General features: G+C 45.4%; 2 protein-coding genes across 4 annotated transcripts in view; one reads left to right on the plus strand and one right to left on the minus strand.

The window, feature by feature from the left end:
- The first annotated feature begins 318 nt into the window (after nucleotides 1–318).
- LOC107392110 (transcription factor Sp3) lies at nucleotides 319–4683 on the plus strand. Of its 2 annotated transcripts, none has more exons than XM_015969699.3 (9): nucleotides 319–455; nucleotides 778–875; nucleotides 1394–1624; nucleotides 1705–2301; nucleotides 2550–2750; nucleotides 2827–3031; nucleotides 3131–3320; nucleotides 3434–3630; nucleotides 4313–4683. In XM_015969699.3, exons 1-9 carry the CDS (start codon nucleotides 449–451, stop codon nucleotides 4561–4563), a joined length of 1977 nt encoding a protein of 658 aa, XP_015825185.3. In that variant the 5' UTR covers nucleotides 319–448; the 3' UTR covers nucleotides 4564–4683. The 2 variants fall into 2 exon arrangements, with proteins under 2 accessions (XP_015825185.3, XP_015825186.3); XM_015969700.3 differs by having other exon boundaries at nucleotides 354–494.
- Nucleotides 4684–5672: 989 nt separating this feature from the next.
- The window catches only part of uggt1 (UDP-glucose glycoprotein glucosyltransferase 1), a 34457-nt gene continuing 19737 nt past the window's right edge, over nucleotides 5673–20392 (minus strand). Inside the window, exons 12-41 of one of the 2 annotated variants that reach the window (XM_070546845.1) lie at nucleotides 18857–18948; nucleotides 18389–18539; nucleotides 18132–18251; nucleotides 17967–18052; nucleotides 17693–17828; nucleotides 17469–17600; nucleotides 17188–17352; nucleotides 16117–16237; nucleotides 15798–15896; nucleotides 15692–15715; nucleotides 15032–15126; nucleotides 14259–14465; nucleotides 14052–14183; nucleotides 13814–13944; nucleotides 13642–13737; nucleotides 13374–13476; nucleotides 13169–13248; nucleotides 12233–12422; nucleotides 10279–10437; nucleotides 10129–10214; nucleotides 9898–9982; nucleotides 9564–9652; nucleotides 8218–8322; nucleotides 8050–8134; nucleotides 7765–7947; nucleotides 7529–7689; nucleotides 7340–7454; nucleotides 7099–7215; nucleotides 6181–6325; nucleotides 5673–6105 (exon numbers count right to left, since the gene is read on the minus strand). In XM_070546845.1, the coding sequence (XP_070402946.1) occupies nucleotides 6086–6105; nucleotides 6181–6325; nucleotides 7099–7215; nucleotides 7340–7454; nucleotides 7529–7689; nucleotides 7765–7947; nucleotides 8050–8134; nucleotides 8218–8322; nucleotides 9564–9652; nucleotides 9898–9982; nucleotides 10129–10214; nucleotides 10279–10437; nucleotides 12233–12422; nucleotides 13169–13248; nucleotides 13374–13476; nucleotides 13642–13737; nucleotides 13814–13944; nucleotides 14052–14183; nucleotides 14259–14465; nucleotides 15032–15126; nucleotides 15692–15715; nucleotides 15798–15896; nucleotides 16117–16237; nucleotides 17188–17352; nucleotides 17469–17600; nucleotides 17693–17828; nucleotides 17967–18052; nucleotides 18132–18251; nucleotides 18389–18539; nucleotides 18857–18948 (3510 nt within the window). In that variant the 3' untranslated portion in view covers nucleotides 5673–6085. The remainder of the gene's footprint in view (nucleotides 6106–6180; nucleotides 6326–7098; nucleotides 7216–7339; nucleotides 7455–7528; nucleotides 7690–7764; nucleotides 7948–8049; nucleotides 8135–8217; nucleotides 8323–9563; nucleotides 9653–9897; nucleotides 9983–10128; nucleotides 10215–10278; nucleotides 10438–12232; nucleotides 12423–13168; nucleotides 13249–13373; nucleotides 13477–13641; nucleotides 13738–13813; nucleotides 13945–14051; nucleotides 14184–14258; nucleotides 14466–15031; nucleotides 15127–15691; nucleotides 15716–15797; nucleotides 15897–16116; nucleotides 16238–17187; nucleotides 17353–17468; nucleotides 17601–17692; nucleotides 17829–17966; nucleotides 18053–18131; nucleotides 18252–18388; nucleotides 18540–18856; nucleotides 18949–20392) is intronic. The other variant, XM_070546846.1, reaches the window with a different exon arrangement.

The raw sequence follows: 20392 nt of genomic DNA on the forward strand, positions 1-20392 counted from the left end.
ACCGAAAAGAAATTAATCAAAACCGGTTAAACAAATAAAAGCTCGGTCATGTGGATTAATATTTGCTGAAAGAGGTAAAAAAGAAAACATCACGTTATAAAAGTATCGTCTGATTTCATCAACTGCATTCCATCTCTGGATTCGCTCAACAAACAGGAAACACAGGTCCTAAAAAACGTGACTGACATCTCAGTCTTCCAATCAGATTTCAGGTAAACCTCAGTTTAGCCAATAGCATTAGAGAAGAAAGGCGGGACGTCCTGTAATGTGATGCAAATTCGACAGTCAAGGCTGTTAGTCCCACCTTTTTGTGTTTCCCGCACCGTCAATCAAAATAGAAAAAAAAATCGACCCGAATTCACCGATCAACACTAGCCCGCCTTTGATAAAATAATCATGTTCGGAGTTTAGTTGATGTGGTAATATTCCGCTCACTTCCATTCACGCTATGACTGGTACGTAAACATTTGGCGCGTCGAAGCTGCATTTAATCGGTGAGTTTGTGGGAGCCGCTGCGAAGCGAGCTGCGTCTTTTTATCGTTAGCTCCGTTGCTAACTAGCTAGAAATGGTTAGCTAACCGAGCTAGCCTCAGAGTTGACAAAGTAAACTGTCGATCTGGGCCGAAATCTCCCCAGAATCTTCGCTGCAAAGTTGAATTTCGCGGTCAGCCCCCTCATTTATTGGACTGGAGAGTTGGGATGCTTTGCGAGCTTTTCTGGCTGGCAGGAGTTGAAGATCACAGAGTTTTGCTCAGTTTTCCCCTCTCTCCCTGCTAGCGCCAGAGCAGCCTCTGAAACAAGGAGAAATGGCGTCCGCAGACGTGGACAGCAGTCAAAGCGAGTTTCTGCAAGCCGGCGGCGCGGCTGAAACACAGGTATCCCAGCACTTTTCCAGCTCGCTTGCTAACGATTTCTTGCTGTGTATTTGAGAGCATGAAGTTGACACGTTTAAAAATTTGATAGCAAGGGGTGAAAGCCGTACACTTCCTGTGTTCCCCTCAATAACGGCCACCCACTTTACCCCTGTAAAACCCGCCCATAGTGGGTAGGACGCTGGAGTCAGTCACTTGGGTCGGCTCGCTGGGAGACAGCCGATGCACCTTGGCTCTGGAAGCAGCAGGGATGTAGAAATGCAGCTGGAGTGGCGTCCATAATCATAACAGTGGTGTTGTTATAGCCACCCATCCCCCACCCTCAGCTTCTCCACCATTTCTGAGCCTGTTATCTTGACTCTCTGTTGTAATGGCTCCTTGCCTTGCCGTGACTGACCAATTGTCTCAATCACAACCACTTCTGCATATTCTCTTGTATAAATACGTCTAGTGCTAACTCTCTGTGTGTGATTGATTCTGATATAGCGCCAAGTTGTGTTGATTGTTGATTGTGACCTCAGACAACTGACATGTCAGCCATCCAGCTGACGGGTTCAGACCGATGGGAAGTGCTAACTCCAGTCTCAGCTGGGAAGGAGGATCAAGGCGTCGTCCACATTCCAAACTCTGGGATCGTCACTTCCAATGGGCAGTACGTGCTTCCGATTGGTAGTCTTTCCAGCCAGCCCATTTATGTCACAGCATCAGCGGGCGATGCTGCTGCTAATGGAGTGTCAGGAATTCAGTACCAGGTAAAGACGATCAAACACGTTAAGGACGTGACGGGGACTTTTGTTCATGGGATTACGATGCTTACAACTTGTCCTTCCAGGTCATCCCCCAAATCCAAAATGCAGACGTGACGCTCGCTGGATTCTCAACTCAGGGGCTGGATGACGGTACTGGTCAGATTCAGCTTCTCCAAGACGGCGGTCAAGGCAGTATCGGCATCAGCTGCACCACGACGGCGCCCACAGACCTGCTCACGCAGGCGGGTCAAGTGCAGTCGATCCAAGGCGTGCCGTTGACTGGCAGCTCGGCATATGCTGGCACCGTACCTGTTGGGCTCCCCAGCAACATAACGTTCGTCCCTATTAACAGTGTGGATCTGGAGTCGCTGGGGCTGACCGGTGCTCAAGCGGTTCCCATAGCAACAGGGGTAACACCCGATGGTCAGCTTATCATGAGTGGCCAGACGCTGGAGAATCAGGGTCAGGACGGTGGCGCCAAGCAGCCGCTGACAGTGACGGTGAGCAACCCCGGCACCAACCAGGAGCTCTACGTGCCAACCACCTCCTCCAACTCCGTTCAGCTCCCAGAAACGATCGACGGCACCGGGGTTCTGACCCAGGCTACAGCTGTGTCTGCGGGCATGTCCGACCCTTCATCAGAGAGCTTCAACTCCCACAACCACCTGCAGCAAATCCAGGTCAGCACGTGTCTTTTGTTTTAGGGGCAAGTTTGGTTGAGATGAATTTGGTCACAGTAGTTTAAATAATTACACCGGGTGTCTGATTCATTGTTTTTAGCATTTTTAGATTTTATACAAATAAAACTCTGGAAAGTTGAAATAATTCTTGTTTGATCTGCGGTTTTGTGTCTGAAGTTTTAAACCACTCAAAGTAAAATGTTAAACCTTTGTGGGCATGAACACGTTTTTCATGGTTTCTTGTTTAGGTGCCGTCCTCCAACGCCAGCACCATCTCCCAGCCCATCCTGCAGCTGGCTGGGGACAGCCAGACCCAGGTGGCTCAGGGTCAGGACCTGACAGCAGCAGGTCAGACCCTACAGAGCGTTCAGCTGGTCAACCCAGGTACCTTCCTCATCCAGGCGCAGACGGTCACCGCCACCGGACAGATCCAGTGGCAGACCTTCCAGGTACTGTTGTGTTTCAAAAGCAGTGAGCGACTAAAGGAGCAGCTCGGTAAAATAACTCTCATTTAAATCCTTTCAGGTTCAGGGTGTCCAGTCACTCCAGGGGCTCCAGCTTCCCCAGGGACAGGGTCAGGCCCAGCAGCTGACCCTAGCTCCAGTCCAGACCCTCCCCTTGGGCCAGACAGGTCAGGTCAGCTTACCCAACCTCCAGACGGTCACCGTTAACTCTGTAACACAAACTGGAGTTCAGTTCATGCAGGGAGATGAGACGGCGAGTCCAGCTGGTACAGCCGCACACTTTTGTTATGAGTAAATTTTAAATGGTTCGAAAATGAACTCCTGGCTTACCGACAGACATCTTCTGCTTCTCTGTCCTGGTTCAGGTATTCAGATAAAGGAAGAGCCTGACTCAGAGGAGTGGCAACTTAGCGGAGACTCCACGCTCAATCCCAGCGACCTGAACAACCTGCGAGTTCAGCTGGGAGACGAGGACATGGATTCCTCAATGGGGGAGGGCAAGAGGCTCCGCAGAGTGGCCTGCACCTGCCCCAACTGCAAGGAGTCAGGAGGAAGGTGGGCTTTTCACACACACACACACACACACACACACACACACACACACACACACACACACACACACACACACACACACACACACACAGCTCATCTTTTTCTCCTTGCCTCAGAGGGTCGGGCTTGGGCAAGAAGAAGCAGCACATCTGCCACATCATTGGCTGTGGGAAGGTCTACGGGAAGACATCCCACCTGCGGGCTCACCTGCGCTGGCACAGCGGCGAGAGACCCTTCGTCTGTAACTGGATGTACTGCGGGAAGAGATTCACCAGGAGCGACGAGCTGCAGAGACACAGGAGGACACACACGGGTGAGGAGACTCGGCGCTGTCCTGCTGAAGGGCCAGAAGTGGATTTAACTCTGTAGAAAAGTTGGACGTGTGCATGAATATAAACAGAATTGGGCTTTAATTGACTTTATTAACAGAATAGGAAGAAAACAAAAACACTAGAATTAATTATTTGTGGTGGTTTTTCTCAGAAAAGAAAATCTGTTTTGTTTGTAGGTGGGTGTTTGTGTTGCCCTCTAGTGGTCGCAACAGCACACTACACCTCTGTACAACACAAGATGGCATCAGTCTCACAGCAGAAGGTCTTTTATTGTCCCATTGGTGACGAAGGGTTGGTGTTAAGTGCCAAAGAAGTGATTCAGAGAAGTTATTCAGTAATTCAGATAACTAGAATTGTAGTTTCCTAGAAAAATCTGGGATAAGTTGACAAGTTTCCAAGGAAAGCAAAAAAAAAAAAAAAAAAAAAATCCAATTTCAATGAAGAAAATGGGAAAAAGCCACCAGTTACAGGGAGGAACATCTGGAAGTTAAAGCACATCAGGGCTACGAGAAGCGTTCCGAGGAGGTGTAACCAACCTGTTTTGCAGCTTTTTGCTGTTCAGGAAAAGCCTAAACAAACCTGACGTGTTTACGGCCACGTCAGTGTTCACTAGTCTTCAGCTGTTCGGTTTTTAAACACGCTGACGTCTGTGTTTGTGTTCAGGAGAGAAGAAGTTTGTGTGCTCCGAGTGCTCCAAGAGGTTCATGCGCAGCGACCACCTGGCCAAGCACATAAAGACTCATCAGAACAAAAAGGGCAACGCCCCCTCGTCCACATCCCCGCCCACCAGCGACGCCATCATCACCACAGACGGAACCACGCTCATCCTCCAGACGACCGGCCATGACCTCGTAGCCAATCAGGAGATCCCTCTGCAGCTGGTCGCCGTGGCGCCCAGCGAGGTTTTGGAATGAAAGAGGATTTCTGAGAACTGGCCAATCAGAGATCTCTTGAGCTTTTCTTTTATCTTCTTTTTTTAAACATATGGATATATACGTAAATATATATGACAAATATATATATTTTAAGTGAGAGTTACCTTGACTTTCTTTGTTTTTTGCAGTCTTTTTATAGGGGCAAAAGAAATAACATTAAAATGTGGTTGCTATGTACACGCGTAAACACACGAGATAAAAAAACATGAATTAACACTCGACATGAATACTGAACACGGAGAAATGCCTTACTTTGTATCATACTCTTGTATAAAATGCTGGAGGTGCATGAGTTTTGCTGTTTTGGAGCTTTGCAGGTGACTGAGATGAACGTTTGTGGGGTTCTGCGCCCCACACACACACACACACACACACACACGATTAACTGTTGCACTGCTGCTGCCATCATTGTTTTTAAAGGAATATTCCAATGTTTTTAAACTTTAGTTGAGCAGCAGCTTCTTAGCTCAGCACGGAGACTGGCTTTGTTTCCTGTTCCAGTCTTTGTGCTGAAGGCAGTGACTGCTGACCTTACCGTGACCTCACCTTAAACAATTACACTCGTAATTTTACCTTTTATTCCCGTTTTGTGTCTTTGCTAACCTGAATGTTGTTCCGACCAGAGCCACGTGATGTAAAGTTGTCGGCGGTTGCCTAGGAGATCCATCTGAAGCAGAGAACACACTAACGCCACCTTGTCGCCTCCCGTTCCAGTTACACCAAACCAGCTGGAATGAGTTTTGCAATAACTGCTCTGCTGGTGGTTCTGGTCCGGTGGCGTTCAAAAGGAAAACAATCATGTCATTGCTTTATTTTTTTATTTAATGTAACCTTTCCTGTGTTTGTAGCGTTCATTTACATGTATATTATCTTATGTTCACCTTGTTTATAGAAGCCATTACTTAGCTAGATGAATTTTGTTGTATCGAAACCTTATTTTAAGTAATTTTTTTTAAAGAATTGGTGTAAAAATTGAATGTTACCTTTTGTAAAACCTTTTTTCAAATGAATCACAATAAAAGCCTGAAAGCTTCCAGTAACACGGCGTGGTTTAAACAGGAAACTGATACAACAAAGCAACACGTGGGTTCTTTTTACTTTGTATTTATTCTTTTATTCCATCTGAAGGAATAGATCAGAACGTAAACCCCAAAATTAAACCCAATTCTTCCAACGGTTCCCTTTGGCCTGTAAAACACTCCCTAAACCCGACCTGCACCCTGTTGTAACCCACTCCCGTTTCCTTTGATGTGATTGTGTCCTCCACACGATCGACTTCCTCGTATTTGTGCTTGGACCACAGTCACAACCAGAATCAGTGCAAACAGGAAAAATAAAAATATTTTCACCACTAAGTACATTCTTGCTGCTTGTACACCCCCCACCCCACCCCCACATGAACACAAGAAGTAAACAGTTTGAACCAGGTTGTGCTGGTCTGGGGTCAGTGTCTCTGGTGAAGCGGACTCTTTAAACAGAGTCCAGCTCGTCACGGCCGTCCTCACAACTCTGAGTGGACATCTGGGAAAGGGACAAAGACATCAGTGAGGAGCACAGGAAGAGTGTGTGTGTGTGTGTGTTTCAGCTGACATGAACCTGTGTCCTGCTGCCCCGTCGTGTTGGTGGCCCCCCCCTGGACTCGTGTCTGCAAGCGTTTTATCTCCTGGTCGTAGTCCGCCCACTCAGCTACAATCCTCACAGCAGCCTGCAGCTTGGGCTCCTTGGTCATCGGGTTGTTGCACTGGGGTCACATTACAGGTCACCATTATTAACAACGTTCATCTTTTAGATTTGTGTCACATTTGGCAGCTACTGAACAAATTTAAGAACCGGTGGTTTGATATAAAAGTGACATGAAACAGATGACTTATTGGCAGGTTTAACGTCACTTTTGATCAACATTATGGTGGATGTAAGCTGCCGAAGTACAGCCAAGTCATCACAAAACCTCTGTTTTATTTATTTGTTCATAATATTGTTGATTATTGTTGCCAGGAGGAGAAATAATCTCAGAATGTGAGTATTGTTCTCCTGTAACTCTACATCATGTGGAAAAATCACACTGAACATGTCTGCCCTCTAGTGGCTCAGAGGAGAACAACAAGCTGCATTTGCAGGGATCTAAAAGTATGTCACCAAGCACCTTTAACTAATAAACAGTTGTGATCCAAACAGAAGGCAGTTGCTATTAAAACTTTTACCAACGTAAATAAAACACTAACATTATGCTATCCTTTAAGACAAGTTCTGCCAAAAATCTGCAAATCTACCTTTCCTCATACCGCTGGGGCATCACGTCTGTAGTGAGGTAGACGTAAGCCAACAGCTACCATAGAAAAATGTGTTTATTCTTATTAGTCTATATGTTTATTTTCGTCAATAATAACAAAATTCAAGACTTTTTAAACACTTCACTGGTCTAAATATTCAACTTTTAATACTTTTTAAGGACCCTGTTAATATCGCGTGGATGTTTTTTGTTTTAGACCAACAAACACAAAGAAATCTCGTTACCAAATCTATGGTCTTGGCACTCTTCTTGGAGCTGTCGTCACACCACGTCTCACACCACAGCCACTCCTGAGGCAGAGACTTTATGGGAACCTGATGGATCATGTTGTTGGGGAGATCCTGGAAGGAAAAGAGCACAAATCCCAGTCAGAGGATCATGCCTTTAACTATGAATTTAAAGTGATCAGTCGTGGATCAATAACCGACACCCTGAGACCTAAACTGATTAAAGCTGCTGACAGACCTGGTCCAGGTTGGACAGGCTGTTGGGATCCTGGCTGAGGCCCTGGTACTGCCCCCTGAGCCGGTCTCCTGCAGCGATTTTCCTGAACTTCTTCAGGTCCACTACATATAAAGCGCTGCAGGCGGACACAACATCAGCATCAGAGCAGGAAAACTGGAGCAAACGGCTGCTCTGAAGCTTCTCCAGTACCTGATGTGGTATTTGCGCCCAGCGAGGTGGCTCGCCCAGTACCCCGACTTCCAGAATCGATAGCCGTCCATCTCCCTGCGGCTCTCACAGAAAGGAGTGTAACCGTACGGCGCCCCCTCCAGGTCAAAGTCCCGCAGATCCTTCAGGTCCGTCCGCACAATCTGGAGAAGATCAAACAGAAAGAAAAGTTAAAAGGATAAAAGTTTAAAAAGATGTAGGATGAATAGAAGGTCCACCTGGTCAGCGTCCACAAACAGGATCTTGTCCACGGCGAGAGGAAACAGCACATCCAGGAAGAGGATCTTATAGCCCCAGATGATCCGCTGCTTCTCCGTCTGCTGATGCAGCCAGCGGGGCCACTTGTACTGGACCAGCTCGTACTGGAAACCATATTCCTTCGCCATGTGGGGGATAAACTCCTGCATGAGGAGGACACACAGTCAGACACGATGAGAAATGGAGAAAAAGCGAAGAACACGTCTAAATCCAGAATGAGATCTGAGCTAAAGAACCACCAGGACCTTGAAAGTGGGGGACAGGTAGTTCTTCAGGAACCAGAACTTCACAGGAGTTTTGGTGTTCTTCAACACCGAGAGCATCATAATCCTGAGAGCAGAACAAGTAAACATAAATAAACCGGTAAGAAAAGAAGAGGTTTTAGAGGATTTCTGGTTCATCCAAATTCTCACCTGAGGAACCTTTCGTACAGATGCCCCGAGGCCACTGAGAAGATGTTGATCACATCATCTTTGTCCTGCTTTGGCTCCTCTGCTTTCCCTCCACCTGTGAAACCTCTATAAGGTCCCAAAAAATAAAACCGATCAGGTGACATTCTGTTTTTCAAACAAAAATAAACACAAACACAACTGGAACCAGAGTTTGCTCCACTCGCTGGTTCAGCTGATGCATCCCAATAAACACAAATTGAAGGAGACATTTTAAGAGCTCTAATAGTTGAAAGGTTGATACAAAATATGTTCATGACATTCTTTACATTAATCCCTCTCACGAGGCAACTATATTCTGACAGTTTCAGTACCTTCCAGAATGAGCCGTTTCAGTCACTTTAAAGACACGTCCCACAACTTTTACACCTTAAAATTACTCTTTTTAAGGTTTGGTGGCTTACTACCATCTATCATGTTCATTTTTGGAGTTGTGACAGCGTTATGGGGTCCCACGTCTGTTTACAGCACTATACAGTTTTTGACCTACGGTTTGCAGCCGGAAGTACTGACCGGGTGTTGCTTTATAGCAGTATCACATAGACCCCCGGTTTAGACTTGAGCAATGGCAGATCCGCCAAAGAAAGCTAGAAATCCCTTATCAGAGGAAACATGGAAAAGAAAAAGAGAACGCGATAGAGCAAGGGCAAAGACCAGAGTTAATATTGGGCCAGGTTTTCCTCGCTGGAGAGCTCTTCTTGAAATAATGGCATGTACTACGGACTCTGACCTAGCCGTGCTGCTAATGGATAAGTAAGTAATAAATGATTTCACCGAGGTTATTGTGTTTGGTCGGGTACAAAGTTGTTATAAACCGATTCAACTTTATTCAATACTGAAAGGCCACTTTATGTGTTTGTTTGGGCACGTGAGTTGGAAAACAGCCAGTAAACCTGCCTCTTATGCGCAACAGAGAGAAAGTTCAGGAGTGTGTCTTCGAGAAAACAAGCAGGAGCTGGCCACGCCCACCCACACCCCACTCAGGCTGCTATAAGCTGAGAAGCTCTGATATTCAGGAGGGGATCGGAGTAGAGCCGCTGCTGCTCCTCCAGCAGCAGTTCTATTGCAAGTGAGCGGTGGATGCATTCTACTTTCCCTGTTTGTGACATCACAAACAGGGACTTTTTGAAACAGCTTCTTTAGGCACATACTTCCTAAAACCAAACACTGCCAGAAAAAGAATGGACTTGTGTTTTCCACATTTACACCGTTTATAGAGGCAGTAGAGCCCACATGGCAGCAAAAAAGCATGAAAAAGGTGAGTTTTGCATAATTTGTCCACTTGGTAACTGTTTCAATCCAAATCGGACCTGGCCAGGGATTTCCAGAAGCCGTCGTCGTTCTCTTCGGTCCCGTCGCTGAGCAGCTCCTCGTTGAACTTGTCTGGCCTTTTCTGGACCTAAAGAAAAATATGCTTTACTGAGGTTTTCCACATATTCTTTAGTTGCTTTTCCCACCTCTAACATTTCTATTCTCTAGGTTTTAAGATGCAATATTGACCATTTCTTAATATTAATCTCCAGCATCTGTTCAGTTTTCTTCCTTTTAAATCAAAACAGTCTTCATCTAATGAGAAATCAGTCTGGACGTGATCCATGGATTCATGTTTCCATAGCGCTGAGGCCATGTCTCAGGTCAACTGACCTTGACTTTAATGATTCTGCTCTTGAAACTGTTCAGCACCACTATAATGTCATCCGAGTCTGCTGGGGAGTCGGTGCCTTCATGACTGCAGGAGACAAAAAAAAAAAAGGAGAATGATAAAAGCATCGGTGCAGTTTATGACTGCTTTGGAGATCTGGGAGGATAAAATATCGTCTGAATTCAAGAATGATTAAAACATTTTATCTCTGTGGTGGAGAAGCAGCTTCTCACCTGTAAATCTTGTAGATTTCATCAGAGCGTCCCTTCCTCAGCTTCAGCATCCAGGCACCGGGGTTGGCTTTGAGCTGAAAGTAACCCTGCACAGAACAACGGGTTTAGAATAAACAGAGTTAGCTCATTTACCACCAAGCTTTAGCTTACCAAGTTCGCCATGACGATGGTGTCCACCATGACCGGCTCAGACGCCGTTCCCAGAGTGAACTGGAGCCCACGAGGAGGCTGGCCCGACCCCACGTCGAAACAGTGCCCTTCTAATAAAAGATGCTCCAGCTCATACTCCGCTGCTACGATGTTCTCCACCTGTGGGCAACGGAGAACAGCTGATATAGAGTGGAGACCAGTGTTGGCAACCTTACTTTAAAAAAGTAATTAGTTATAGTTACTGATTACTTTGTTAAAAAAGTAACTCAGTTACTAACTGAGCTACAAGATTATAAAAGTAACTAATTACCAAGAAAAATAACCACTTAGATACTTTTTTCATTAAAGCATGCAAGAATTACTACAATAGTGAAATATAAATGACTAATGACTGGAACACAATAAAACGTATGTCCAAATGTTTTTTAATAAACCTGAATCATTTAAATAAATAAGCACTTAACAGGAGGAACTACTAACAGGAACATTACACTTATCTAGACTATTAAAACGTCACTGTGTGATATTTAACAAGACCCCAATCAGCTAAAATTTAAAACTGCCAATAGAAACACCTGTAAAGGTTCCCGAGCCTTTAAATGGTCTCTCAGTCTAGTTAAATTACAGAAATGAATATAATTTTGCACAGCAATTTAATTTTTCCAGCTTCATATAATTGTGTGTTTTTAGTGGCATTTCTGTTGGTGCTAATCTAGTAACGGTTAAATAAATAAATAAAATCCTAATGACACTAGAAGAGGCACAAGCCTGATGGAGGGCTTACATTTACTAACTTGGGTCAGACCCAACCACAGAAGAGCTGAAGCTGGGTGGTAAACACACACAGGTAGTTCTAATAACACCTGAGCTCCATGACGTCTGAGACTGATGCATCAGTGTTACAGCGGGACTAAAGACATGATCAGAAACAGGTTACAGCTGGATGATCTAGGAAGGTAAAAGATCAGGACATCTGAGCGGTGAACAGGTGAGCGGACCTTCGGGACGTCACGCTGTCACGCTAAGGGCACGGCTGCAGACCCGCAGATTTGCTGCTGCAGCAACAAATCTGCGGGGGGTCTGCAGCCGTAGATATTCATCACGTCTTCCTCGTTCTTCACGGGCCATGATGCGCTTGGATGAAAACATCTACCTCTTTAGCTCCTGATCAGCTGATGACAGCTTCAACACACAGCGCTGCTTAACGCACGCATTTCCTTATCAGTAACAGAAACAATCGTTTTGTTAAAAGAAGACGGTAATTAATTAGTTTGCTCATTACAGAAAGAAATATTTTTTTTATTAACATGGTTATTTTAAATGGCGTTATTCCCATCACCGTTCTGTTGGGTCTACAGCAGGCAGCGACTGAGACCGTGAGAACACTGAGGGTCTCCGCCCACCCGGCCAATCATCATCGTGTTTGTAAGTGCGTTACTGACACCTCTCTCTCCCTGGCTGCAGCTGAAGTGTGGCGGTCAGAAAGCCTCACACTGTTGCTCAACGTTGGACAAGCACATAGTAACGCACAACCCTCCGTCCCCAGTAACGGCGTTGCAGCAGTGGGAAAAGTAATTAGATTATTCCGTTACCTAAAAAAGAACGCAGTTAGTAACGCCGTTATATTTAAACGGCGTTACTTCCAACACTGGTGGAGACTAACCAAACTAGCTGAAGCTGCTGGTGAAAAATGTCCCAACACAGGGGAAAGTTTAGCAGAGAGGTAAAGAACAAGAAAGTCAAGAACCAAGAAGCTTGGGCCGTTTAACCTACGAATCATCTAAAGCGGTCGTCTCCATGGTTACTCATTGCCTGAAAGCTTCATGGTGAGTGTCAACAAAAATAAAACCTCCATCTTTCCAAACACCAAAGTCAAAAGTGCAGTGATGATAGAAAACTGGTGTAATTCATAAAAATTGGTTTAATTTTGAGTTCAAGGTGGAGTTAGCCTGACCTCCTCCAAGTAAATGTTGTCCAGGTCGTAGCGGGTCAGCACAGACTCCACCATCCAGCTCTCTGGGGTGTTCAGGTTCAGGGTGAAGAGCGGTGACTGAGGCATGTCCAGGAACTTGGCCATGGGTCCGGGAGAGAAACTCCCGTCCACCTGAAACGCCACCTCCGGCTCCAAAACATAGCGGTAAAAGCTGTGTGTGTGTGTGTGTGTGTGTGTGTGTGTGTGTGTGTGTGTGTGGGGGGGGGGGCAGAGGAAGTTTTCATGAGTGCCGATTCTTCAGAAGATGTTTTAACTCATTTATTTTATCAACAGAGCTGTGAAAAAGTCATTTTTGCTTATTTGGGTCAAACTTTAAATGTTTCAAATCAAAAGCAAATATTAAAAAGTTATTTGACCTGAATAAATACAAGCTATGCCAACCTCATGTGAAAAAGTAACTGACTTTTAATTCAGCCACATTTGAGAGTTTCCTAGAATTAAAGGCCTGCTAAAGGTCAAAGGTCAGAGGTTGGTCAGCTAGAGAGCAGAACTCATGTTGCCCCAGACCTCCACACTGCCACCTCCATGTTTGACTGATGTAACGGGACACACTTCCACTTGTGTCTGTGGGAACAGCGGTTCCGGGTTTTTTAGGACGTAGCGTGTTGCTTTTTGAGATCGTTTAGGCGTCTCAAGTGGGTTTTTCCCAACTCAACATTTTTTAATGTAACAAACGAAAAAATCATTAGAAAACTGCATTTGTTGTCTGACATTGACATTTTGTTACTGATCTGAAACATTTAAATGCAAAAATAAAAACCAAAAAAAAAAAAAAAAACAGGCCTTTGGAGCCACAGAAATAAAACAAGAACAGAAGTTTTCGGCACTTAAGTTTCAGTGTTTTAATATTTTACTTTTTTAAACCTAAATATAATTGTTGATGCTCATTGTTTTTACCTTTTCAGCGGCATATCTGACAGTTTGGACTGACAGTTCATGAAGACCCTTAAGTTGATGTTTACAAGCTGATTCAGAACCTGCAGACGATAGAGACACAAGGAGGGACAAAGACACAGAGGAGAGAAATCAGACGAGGGGGCAGGATAAAAGCCTGAGCAGGACGGAGACAGAGACGGGTCATCCACTCAAACCAGAGACCAACCATTAAAAGTGGAGCCAGTTTCTGAGCTTCCCTCGTTACCGGGTCCACCACTGCAACAACATCAAAGTAGACGTCTCCCTCCTTAGGTCGAATCTTCACAGCACTGCCGACAACACGCAGATCAATGATGGAGTGAAGTAAACAAAACAGATTTTCCTCTTCTCTACAGAGAACATGCTGCTTTTAGCGATTTATGGTCTGTGTGTTCAGCTTTTAGAGTCCCCCTGCTGAAAGACGGGTCTGTAAACATCACGGAGGCGGAGCTTACCTGTAGCGATCGTCTGCAAAGCCGTATTCCAGCCGGGCCTCCCCTTTGGGCTGAGAGGAGAGCAGAGCATCCACCTTCATGACAAGGTCGCTGGCCCTGAGGGAAACGCTTCATCAGCACGTTGGAGAACTTCATCATCAATGAAGCTACTTCATGAAGTCAGTAACGATACCTGTCCTCCTCCATTTCAAAGCCCTGGACTTTGCTTTTGATGCGTTCTCCAGATGTTTTCAGGATGATGTTCTCCAACAGCAGGAAGTCATCCTGGTTAAACACCTCGCCCTCGTCCAGAGGACCTATGATCTGTGCAGAGAGACAGTTTCCTCCATTAGCACAGGCTTTATGCTGCTCACCTGTTTCCCTGCAGGTTTAAAGTTTCTCTTAAACAAGCAGCAACAACTCTGACTCACTCTTCCGTTGCTGATAACCGCCCTCTGTCCTTTCTTCAGCTTCAGCACATCTCGACAGAAAGCAGCGTGGGAGAGCAGGAAGTCAAATTTGGGACCCTCATATGCACTTTGGAACAACGACAAATCCATACCCTGAAGGGAAAAGAGTGAAAACGTTTATAAAAAGGAAAGGAGCCGATGAATCATCCTGTAGGAGAAACTCCTCACCCCGACAGCAAACTCTGCCACAACCACGCCTTTCTCCAGAGCAGCAGCAGTTTCCTCCTTTGCCATCTTGGTGATGAAGTTCTTGGCGTTATTAGCGGACTGCGTCTGCATGGCGGCCCAGACCGCTCTGGCCACGCGGCTTGTCTCAGCAGACGGAGCAGCGGATGGGTTGTTGATCATCCCGAGTCGAACATTGTTGCTGGTTTTCTGTTGTGGAGCAGAAATGCTTAGGAGAAGATCTTCTGCTACCTTCAGCCCTTGGTATCATGTTAACCTTCCACACAGGTGTTCAGAATATCACAGAAAAAAAATCAGCTTCATGTCTTTATCCATCACTGCGAGGCAGGACATTTTTAAATGAATCATTTTCTCCATGAGAGTCGTTCTCTATCATCTCTTCTTCATTTTTGCTTTTAGTTTCCCTCATTTTCCTTATTTATGAAAGCAGGAACCCAAACTTCCAGGTGTTGATGGATCCTGCTGCCTGAATGTCAGCATCAGGACTCAAGAAGTCCGGACGACGACTCCAGAACCCAGAAGTGCGTGTTTTGAGATTCAAATCAATAAATCTGATCCCAGGTAAAGAGAGGAAGCTGGCTGAGAGCATCTGTGCTGGAGCAAGAAGATTTCCACAGCCAACATTAAAGTTTGGTCCCTTTTAGGGGTATTATGGCCCACTTGATGTCCTACAAATGCAAAATTTCCAGAACGAGTTTTCTTCAGGCTGATCATAGGTAAGTATGGTTAACAGAGAGACTCTCTGGTTACTGTACCATGTGTTTGATGGCGTCATAAAGGAGCCGACGTCCTGAGGGCTCATCAAAGTCACCGACCACCCAGAAAGTCACAGGACGGATGGACCCTTCATCTGACAAGAAACCAGAGCAACAAAAAGGTCAGGTCAAAGACAGGAAGTGACATGTGTGGGCGTGTCGCTGGCTGACAATCTGGATGCATCCAGGGGGCAAAGTCCTGGACACTGACCAAAAGACGTTAAAACGCAAACACCCGTAATGAACGTAGTTTTTAATGTTTAAGGAATAAATGGTTACTGCACAACCATTCAATCTAGACAGAACGGTAATCTGGGAAAACTGGACACATTATTTCCTAATGATGTCATCCGTGGAGCTGGATTTCCCAGACTGGGATACGTGTATTTCCTGCCCCCTGGTTGCAGTGTCTGTGATGTGAAAAAAAAATCAATACATGTGAATTCTTCACTTAAATATCATGCAGCTACGGAAAAACCAGTCATGCAATCCCTAAGAAGAACAGATAAATCTTAATACAGAATAATCCCGTGCATTAGTCATTCGATTCCTCTGAGCAATGCGACATGCACGGTGGGAGTGGTGGAGTCACAGATGTGATGGCGGGTCTGTGGCAGACAGAAAGGGTTAAAAAGAGCAAGAGAAGGGAGAGGAGGTTACCATGCCTGTTGGTGGTGGTCATCCCTAAAGCCCGGAGATTAAGGGGGACAGGACAGGTCAGGCTGGAGGACACGCCTTTCTTTTATTGATTTGTTTATTTTCAAACCTTTCTTAGTCATGTAGTTCATGCTGTTGGCTACGGCGGCGCTCTTCTCCCTCGTGTCCAGGGTGGAGAAACGGGCGTAGTTGTCTATGAAGTGGTTGTCTGCAAAAACATGGAAAAGGAAGCGACGCTGTTTAACATCACACTAAAAAAGTGACTCCATATCATAAATCAGGGCTAGTGGAGAAAACATGAATCAGAAACAGGAAACTTGAACTTGCAAATCTTCATAATTAAATATCGAGCTGGGCTCTGTTAAAGTCCATAATGGAAAACTACTTTATGTTCCTCTCTGCGGTGTTTCAGCTGAAGCTGTACTCACTGGTGCTGGACAGGTCCAGGTAGGTCCTGCTGGAGGACAGCACCCTGGGGTTGAGCCGGGGGACTACGCTGGGCTGATTCATGATGAACTCCACCACGTCGTTATCCGTCTGCAGCTCGCCCTGCAACCCGGGAGAAGACGCGCGTTAGTTAGGATCAGAGTGGTGCAGCGCGGCGTTTCCTGAAGGCGCTACAGGTGTTTCCCTCTTAAAGGTTTGACAGTAAATAAATTATATTATATAATAATTAAACTCATCTGAAATGACGAACAAGTAGAAAGTGAGCTAAATGAAGATTTGTCATTAACTTAAATATTTTCCTTTTATGTTTTTTGTGCTACAAAAGTGTAATTCTACAAACTACATCAGAAAAGCCACAAATTAAACATCTATATCAAGTTCCTTTTGATGGTTAAATTAAATTTATTTAAGTATCTTGTTGCTTTAAAGGTGTGGAACACTTGTTTATTCAATACATCTGCAATGGTGTCTGGTACGAATGAATGCCTTGAAAGTCGAACTCGAGGGAAACAAAGCACTGATGCACCAGTTTCAGGAGCTAGTCGTAAGCTTCAGACGGCAAGATCTGGAGTCTCATTTCCTGTTATTCGGACATCTCTCCTCTGATTGGCTAACAGCAACGTAACTCTACCAATGACTCTGCATTGTTGATGTTTTCTCTCCGCAAATAACACAAGTCTGGAGGAGTTCTGATGTGTAGCAGAGCTGCTAATGCTAACAGTTAGCATCTACTAGCCAAGATGTTCTATGCTGCTTCCTGGATTCTAAAGACAAAACAGCCTTCCCCGTCGTGAGTCAGGATGGGTGAGTCCATAAATGCTAAATGACAGTGTGACGTAGATCTGCCAGGATTTTCTAATCCTGGAGTTTCTCTGTCTATTTTCTGTCAGAAGCTAATGCAGGAGATAGGTGTAGGACACTATTTTCATGTTCAGCCTGCATGAAAATCTCTGAGTGAACGATTATAATCAGAAATAATCGTTAAAAAAAGGGTTTTCAGCTTCTGAACTGATTAAACTAAAGATTTTTGAGCAAATCCAGGTGTGACGAACCAGGTAGACGGCTCTCTGGTAGAAGGACGTCGTCTCCAGGATCTTTTGCATAGTGATGGTTTCCAGGTCGTCAGGGTCCAGCTGGTCCCGCTGGAAAGGGATGCCATTGTACATGACGACGGGGAGCGAGCCCAATCCTGTTTGCTCGTAGTACAGCCGTCCTTCCTGATGAGGTCACATGTTAGAAACAACAGAGAAGAGGAGGGATGAAGAGCCGGCAGATTGGGTTAAATAATCTGTTATTCGTGTAAATGATACCGTTTAAAGTCAGCTGTGATTACCTTTCTGCTGGTGTCGTAGCTCGAGTCTGCTCCGAGGACACTGCTGACCTCCACATAGGGAAATCTCTTCTCTAGAACTTTAACAACGTCCCCGACGCTCAGCCGTCCTCCGATCGGCACGCGGTTAAACATCTAGTGAGACAAAAAATGGACCGGCAGAAATTTGGAGGATTTGAAGGTAAACTAATTTCAAAAGTTTTTTTTTTTTAAATAACTGAACTCACTGAGAGGACGGCTTCAAATGCGCTGTGGCTGTCCACCTCGTCTCTGATATAGTTGTAAGCTCTGACCAGGGCCACGCCCGCGTCCTGCATGCCGTCCACGTCGTCCTCGTCAGACACCACGAACACCAGCCCGATCCTTCATCACAAACGGTTAAAGCTCAGAAACGTGCTGCCTGCTCCGCCCGCCCACAGAACGACCATCATGATGCCGTTTTTCAGACTTTGGAGCCATGATTGAAACTTTTAAGACCAGGGAGCTTGGATTGTGACCAACCTGAGAGGAATATTGTTGTCGTAAAACATCTCTGCCACACTCAGCAGCTCAACCGTGTTCTCTTGGGTCGGATCCAACATGATCACCTGTAAAAAGTCACACGCCGTTACTTTCCTTGAGGGTGAAAACTCAAACCGTTTGTTGTTTGTTCGGCCGTGGGTTTACCAGATTATGAAAGTTCTTGCGGATCTGCCTGATGACTCCGGGGAAAGTTGGCCTGAGGAGCTCCTGAACGTTGTAGGGCCACGAGCTGTACCTGTGGTCCGTTTCCAGGTTGTTAATCCACTAAAGAGAAAATAATGATAAAAGGCGACTTAGCAGGTAGAGGTCTAACGCTCGAAGACGAGAAAGGAAACGCTTTCTCTCAGAGTTTCACGGCTCAGTTCCTTCTTCGGTGTGATGCTTTGCATGTGAGCTCTTACACAGATGGCGGGGTGGCGGATGTCCACGGCGTAGTCAGAATCAGAGGGCTGGACGTTGAGCTTCAGTATGTCGTGGATGTAGGGCGTCTCGATGAGCAGCGAGCGCAGACCCTCCATTACCCTCGCCTCGCCGCGCAGCACATCCAACACGCTAAACGTAACGCAGCAGAGGTGAGTGTGTGTTCACATCGACAGTTGGTGTGAAGGTGTCTGTGGGCGTTTAACACCACGGTTCACATCTGATGATCACATGACCTCCGAGGCCTTGTCGCCTCTCACGTGTTTTTGAGGATTTGAAGCATCAATAAACTGTTAGCTTTGGTAATTTACAGAGAAACTTTAAGATGAAAGATCCATTACATGTACTTCAAGTCTTTATTTAACTTTTGTGACTATAACTTTTGGGTCTGGGCTCCTTTATCCTACCAACTATCTCAATAACAGATATTCATTCATGAGCGCGTCTACCTGAAGATGTCCTGTGTGTCCAGATCTATGAGCAGCCCGTTGATGAACAGGGCCGAGTCCCCCGGCTGCAACCCCAGTGTTCCTTTGAAAAACTGAAAAGAGAGACATGTCAGAGTGACTAACCGGCCTGTTTATATCAAATATGGATCCTTCTCATCAGCTGAGCAGACCGCCACACTCTGCAGCAGGTGACATCAGAACCTCCCTTTGAGCAGTCGACTCGCTGTAAAACCAGAAGCACCGCAAAGCAGCAACGAGCCAAGTTGACAGCTCCAAACGAGCTCCGACAGCTTTTGTTCAAAGTCTGTTTAACGCAATCAGACCTCACACTAAACAGGTCTAATTATTAGGAAAACGAAGATGTGTGTGTGTGTTTCTGCAGAGGCAGCGGAGGGCTCGGAGTTATTCTGGCGCAGTCAAATCTCATTACAGAAAGACAAAGACATCAGATTAATCATACTCCAGATGCCGCAATTACAACAAGACATGATTAACACAAATATTGTTCGTCCCACTTAAACTCTGAAAGTGTGTGTATGTGTGTGTGTGTGTGTGTGTGTGTGTGTGTGTGTGTGTGTGTGTGTGTGTGTGTGAGAGGAAGAAGAACTGGTGTCCAAACCACTTCAATCAATAATCATTTCTTGCCGCAGGACTGAGTGCGTCTGCTGAATGAATCACCGACTCAGTAATTAGGACGTCTGTCTGCACACCCCCGCCACCAATCCAAACTCCCGTCTTCTGCACAACTAGATAATGTGAGAACAGCGCCGGGAACCGGGAGGCGTGAGGAGGTGGGAGGAGGAGTGAAAACACATCGACGAGGAGAAAAGGATGATTACCTACTTCGTTATTAGGGCGGCAGAGCCTAACACGTTGTCAGAAACCAAAACGCTTTTCAACTCGGATGCTGTTTACAATCTATCACACGATAAAAGGTGACGAGAACAAACAACAACAGGAGGTATTTCCCTTCAGGCTGAAGCTGGGAGGCCAAGGAGCTGCGGCTGCACGCCACTACATTATCTGCTCGTCTTTATTGGATCACACTGGTGATCAGAGCTTTGTTATTCCTAACCAACAAGTCAGATGGATGGAAAACGTACAAGTGAGTCAGAAAAGAAAAGGATCATGGGAGTTTAGCGGCTTTTCATTAAGAACTTGTGTCTGCAAACATCTCAAACACCATCTATGTCTACCTTTTAGTCTTTTCATCAAGTAAAGTGAAAATATTCAAGTAATCATCTCAAGAGCCAGAGTTTGGTCCCAATCCCAGTTTTGGGGAAAAAAAACCTTAAAGAAAAAATTCATCCTGAACCACAAATTCTTGAATATGCTGCATGCTTGCTTAGTATGAGGATTGCTGTATAGTCACTGACACTAGTCAGTGACTCGATGCAATTTGCTGGGTTCCTTATATAGGAAACATTTTTTCTGACTGGCTTAATGAACTGTGAATTGGAATGTTAATTATGTGAAGTGCCTTGAGACGACTCTTGTCGTGATTTGGCGCTTTATAAATAAACATGAATTGAATTG

This window comes from Nothobranchius furzeri, chromosome 18 (assembly GCF_043380555.1).
Source record: "Nothobranchius furzeri strain GRZ-AD chromosome 18, NfurGRZ-RIMD1, whole genome shotgun sequence".
Lineage (NCBI taxonomy): Eukaryota > Metazoa > Chordata > Actinopteri > Cyprinodontiformes > Nothobranchiidae > Nothobranchius > Nothobranchius furzeri.

Coding starts and splice junctions, on each gene's coding strand:
- LOC107392110 (XM_015969699.3), top strand. Junction 876..1,393: donor GCGGCGCGGCTGAAACACAG/GTATCCCAGCAC, acceptor TTGTGACCTCAG/ACAACTGACATGTCAGCCAT. Junction 3,631..4,312: donor ACACAGGAGGACACACACGG/GTGAGGAGACTC, acceptor GTTTGTGTTCAG/GAGAGAAGAAGTTTGTGTGC.